The 3,975-nt window shown below is 33.2% G+C and overlaps 2 protein-coding genes across 2 annotated transcripts; one reads left to right on the top strand and one right to left on the bottom strand.

Moving 5' to 3' along the window:
• The first annotated feature begins 235 nt into the window (after positions 1-235).
• Positions 236-1,802, top strand: LOC112591059 (GPALPP motifs-containing protein 1). Its single transcript, XM_025334711.1, has 3 exons — positions 236-911; positions 1,009-1,344; positions 1,584-1,802. Exons 1-3 carry the CDS (start codon positions 414-416, stop codon positions 1,737-1,739), a joined length of 990 nt encoding a protein of 329 aa, XP_025190496.1. The 5' UTR covers positions 236-413; the 3' UTR covers positions 1,740-1,802.
• A 784-nt stretch (positions 1,803-2,586) lies between these two features.
• LOC112591060 (protein FAM210A) lies at positions 2,587-3,539 on the bottom strand. Its single transcript, XM_025334712.1, has one exon. It carries the CDS (start codon positions 3,294-3,296, stop codon positions 2,682-2,684), a length of 615 nt encoding a protein of 204 aa, XP_025190497.1. The 5' UTR covers positions 3,297-3,539; the 3' UTR covers positions 2,587-2,681.
• Positions 3,540-3,975: the final 436 nt, after the last annotated feature.

Below are 3,975 nucleotides of genomic sequence, written 5' to 3' on the forward strand. Positions count from 1 at the left end.
TTTTAATGTACTTTTTGGTGTTTGATTTAATTTGCCCCTCCCTGATAATTTTCCTGCGGGCGCTCATGCGCATGGACTGCAATAATACAATAAATCAATATAAATTTGTATTCAGTTAATTAAATGCGCGAATTTTTGATGATTAAATGTTCAATGACGCGGGAAACCATAAAGATTGTTTACATCGTTTATTAACATTTTTGTTATCATTTATCAGACATTAGTAGGTTATCGTCGTTATCGACATTCATTGTTTACATTTGGTTTTTCGAAAATTTTAAATTTGCTGATTTCGTTTAATAATATTAGAGTAATTTCTTAATTTTACGTTCTGACTTCGATTGTCGGATCACAAGAATCTAGTACTAAGTAAACGTTACAGTAATCGTTCGCATGCACCGACAACTGCGACTATGGGAAAAGAACACAAAAAGCACAAGAAACACAAACATTCAAAGAACAAACACAAATCGAAAGATAATCACGAATATCATGTTCCGATTGTTCCGCTCAAGAGCAACATATGTCCGAAGACTACGTCAACCCCGAACGAGACGAGAGACACTGCAGCAGTCAAATCCATTGGACCAGTTTTGCCACCCAATCTGTCGAGCACCGTCGGTGGCAAAAACGACGAGACCGTTGCACCCGGTTCGGCAACCAGTGAACCCAACCACTCGTATGGACCCAGTCTACCACCTCACCTAGTACCGCAGAAACGCGCTCCCGGACCGTCGTTGCCTTCAGATTTCAAAATAGAAGAAAGTGTAGTTGCTCAGCAGATCGATGACGACATTTCGAGTTTTGGTCCATTGCCGGCCGAGCTGATAGCTTCCGATTCTGAACAACTGTTCATACAAAAACAATTAGAATTGCGAGCAGAGTATATGAAGCGAAAATTTGCTGGAGAAGTTTGTACAGTTTATTTACTTACATAAACATAATAATAATTGTAAGCACACCCTGTTTTGACCATTTAAAATAAACTAATGCCATTAATTTTAATAGGTGTATGATGATGTCAAACAAGAAACAGTTCGAGAAAAATGGATGTTGGAATTACCACCAGAAAAAGCTGCCAATTTAGGTTTAGGGGCAAGACAATTCAGAAAACGAGAAGCTCCCGACATGAGCAACCGATCAGAATGGACTGATACACCGTTGGACAAAGAACGTAAAGTCCAAGAACCAAAAACTACTGGTGAAACTGATATGGAGGCATTGAAACTAATCGCAATTCAAAAACGTGATGAGCAAATGGAAAAATTGGCAGAAACTTCAGTAAAACGAAAACCTTATTCATTATTAGAAATGCACCAAGAAAAATTAAAAAAACAAAAAAAGGTAAATTTAATATACTTACCTAACCAATAAATTATATTTTAATAATTCTAGTTTCAATTATCACAATGACTTTATACTTGCTGGCCAATTATTCAAACTAACTCTTCAGTTAATTAGCTAAAAATGTGACCAGAATGTTCTGTAATTTAAAAAATTTAATTCAAATTGTCAAGAAACTTAAATCAAATCATGATTAAGATTTTAATAAGTAATGATTTGTTAATTTTTTTTTTTTTTAGGAAAAACTTAAAGAAGAACCTGTAGAAAGAAGACCTTTTAGTAGGGAAATTGATCTGCAATGTAACAAATTTGATAATGCTCAGAAACAATCAATATTGAAAAAAGCCAGTCAACTGAATAATAGATTTTCTCAAGGCGAATCTAGGTTTCTTTGAATTAAAATTAAATCAAATTATTAAATTATGACTTGTTGGTAATAATTAATAACCTATCATTAACATCTAGGAATTTTTAATGAGTATACATGTGATTTCCTTGACTGAACTTAAATAAAAGATAATATATTCACACGTAATTTGAGTGAGACTAATAAAAATATAATTAATTATGTGACTAGTAGATACATATTTTATTTTATTTGTATTAGGTCTATTATATTACTTACATTATTTATTACATTTTACCATTCTTATTAGAATTTATAAGTAAGTCACTATTAAATAGTATTTTCACGTCTCACGCTATTGCAGTTTAAATTAGAGTCAATAATAATTCAATTTAAAGGCTTTCAATATAAAATCATATTCAACATCATGAATATTTCTTAAATTTTTATTATACCTATTTTTCATTTTAAATATAATAGCTATAAAATCTTATATTGTTAAAATAATTTATGCTTGTCACCAGATAAATTGAGTGATCTTTAAATTAACAAAATAGTTTTATAGCTGATTAGAGATTAATCTAACATCTAGGACATAGGTTCAGAGGCTTATTAGGGGATAGGCAAGGATATTCATAGGCAATATTTCTTAAAAAAAAAAAAATGTTATTTTGTCAGTAACAAGTACACACAAATAACTTTTTAGTCTTGTATCTTACTGTTTTTTAAATAGTTTGTCAAGCATTTCAATTTAATGTGTTTCAAGGATTAAATAATGTGTTATAATGATTTGATAAAAAAAAAAAGAAACCATTTTTATTGAAAACTAATAAAATATATTGTGAACATTTTTACAATATTTAATTATTATATTGATTAAAAATATTACACAAAATTATAAAATCACAACAGACTTTTATCATCTATTCATTAACATATTCAAACAATCTTATAAATAAACTATAAAGTAATGTGCAACTTTATTAATTTTTTATGGCTTTTTTGTACATGACTTTCCATCAATGACATATCCTAACCTTTTCAAATAACGTAAGGTTATACCAGTTCCCCCTAATGTTACCATATATCTGAGAGGTGTAAATATTTTATATAGACCATAGGCAATAACCAAGTAACTGGTCCATGAGTTGCCGTTCCTTACTTTGTCAATCATACTATCGGGAATACCCAAGTGTTCCAACAGGGAGGGCACATCGAATATACTGGCAACGAAGTAAAACGAACCAAACCATATGGTCGAAGTGACTAAATGAACAGGCAGTACAATGTACCAGTATTTTTTGGCCATGTTCTTGAACCTCTGGAAGATATTTTGCGGTTTTTCGTCGGGTGACGGCGGTGGATTAGTCGTCGTTGACATGGTTTGTCGTCTACCGAAAGTGTATAACATATACGATCCAAGATCGTGGTGTGCGGTGGTCAAACAACCGAGGCTGCTACGCGGTTGTTGTTTCCTCTGTCCGGACGTGGCGGTTGAACGCTTGGACAAACAACCCGTACAAGGTACGAACAACCGGCGCTGGCCCAACACGTTCAATCTCGCGTTGGTCATCGCGATTGCGTAAAAGTTACATCTAGACAGCATATTTTTGGCTAACTACGAACGCCGGAAGACTTTAAACGATTTGAGTTAACACCGACCATTAACTCCATTGCCGAACGCTCCGGTAACACGATTTGAAGTGACTAATAAGAGACTGGCACTGGTACATAGTGTAATGTATTTATTTATGTACGTACTTATATGATTGTAGTGATTGCATATTATTATTTACTATGATCTAACAAATACGAATTGTAATCGACGTCGTTAAGCCGTTATCATCGCCGCACGCGGTTATCTAGTCGATTAGTGACAACACAATATCACGTGGTATTCCTATAGATGATAAACCATAGACATATAATAGAATTATATGTCTATGTGATAAACTATTAATTTATATTATGGTTGATTGATAGTGAACCGGTACGCGTCGTAGAATACACTGAATACAGTATCAGCACTGCTATATAGCCCCTAATATGGTGCACAATACACAATACATTATGCATAAAAAAAATTAAATTAAATTCACTAAAATATTTTGAACCCCGTGATCACGTCAATCGTCGTAGTCCATAGAAATTTACGTTTACATTATTGTGCATTTTACGTATTTAGATGGGGCACTGGAGCGTTGCACGTTGCACTTGCAGTCACGAATTAAACTCAAATATTTTATTACAGAATTGAGGCATGCGGTCCACTCTGCTGTAGAACA

The sequence above is a fragment of the Melanaphis sacchari genome, unplaced genomic scaffold (genome assembly GCF_002803265.2).
Source record: "Melanaphis sacchari strain LSU unplaced genomic scaffold, SCAv2.0 Contig128_pilon_pilon, whole genome shotgun sequence".
Classification (NCBI taxonomy): domain Eukaryota; kingdom Metazoa; phylum Arthropoda; class Insecta; order Hemiptera; family Aphididae; genus Melanaphis; species Melanaphis sacchari.

Bases quoted from the DNA above. Each gene is read 5' to 3' on its own strand.
- LOC112591059 (XM_025334711.1), top strand. From the start codon at position 414: ATGGGAAAAGAACACAAAAAGCACAAGAAACACAAACATTCAAAGAAC. The intron at 912-1,008 runs GTTTGTACAGTT...TAATTTTAATAG, and splicing joins AGCGAAAATTTGCTGGAGAA to GTGTATGATGATGTCAAACA. The intron at 1,345-1,583 runs GTAAATTTAATA...TTTTTTTTTTAG, and splicing joins AATTAAAAAAACAAAAAAAG to GAAAAACTTAAAGAAGAACC.
- LOC112591060 (XM_025334712.1), bottom strand. From the start codon at position 3,296: ATGCTGTCTAGATGTAACTTTTACGCAATCGCGATGACCAACGCGAGA.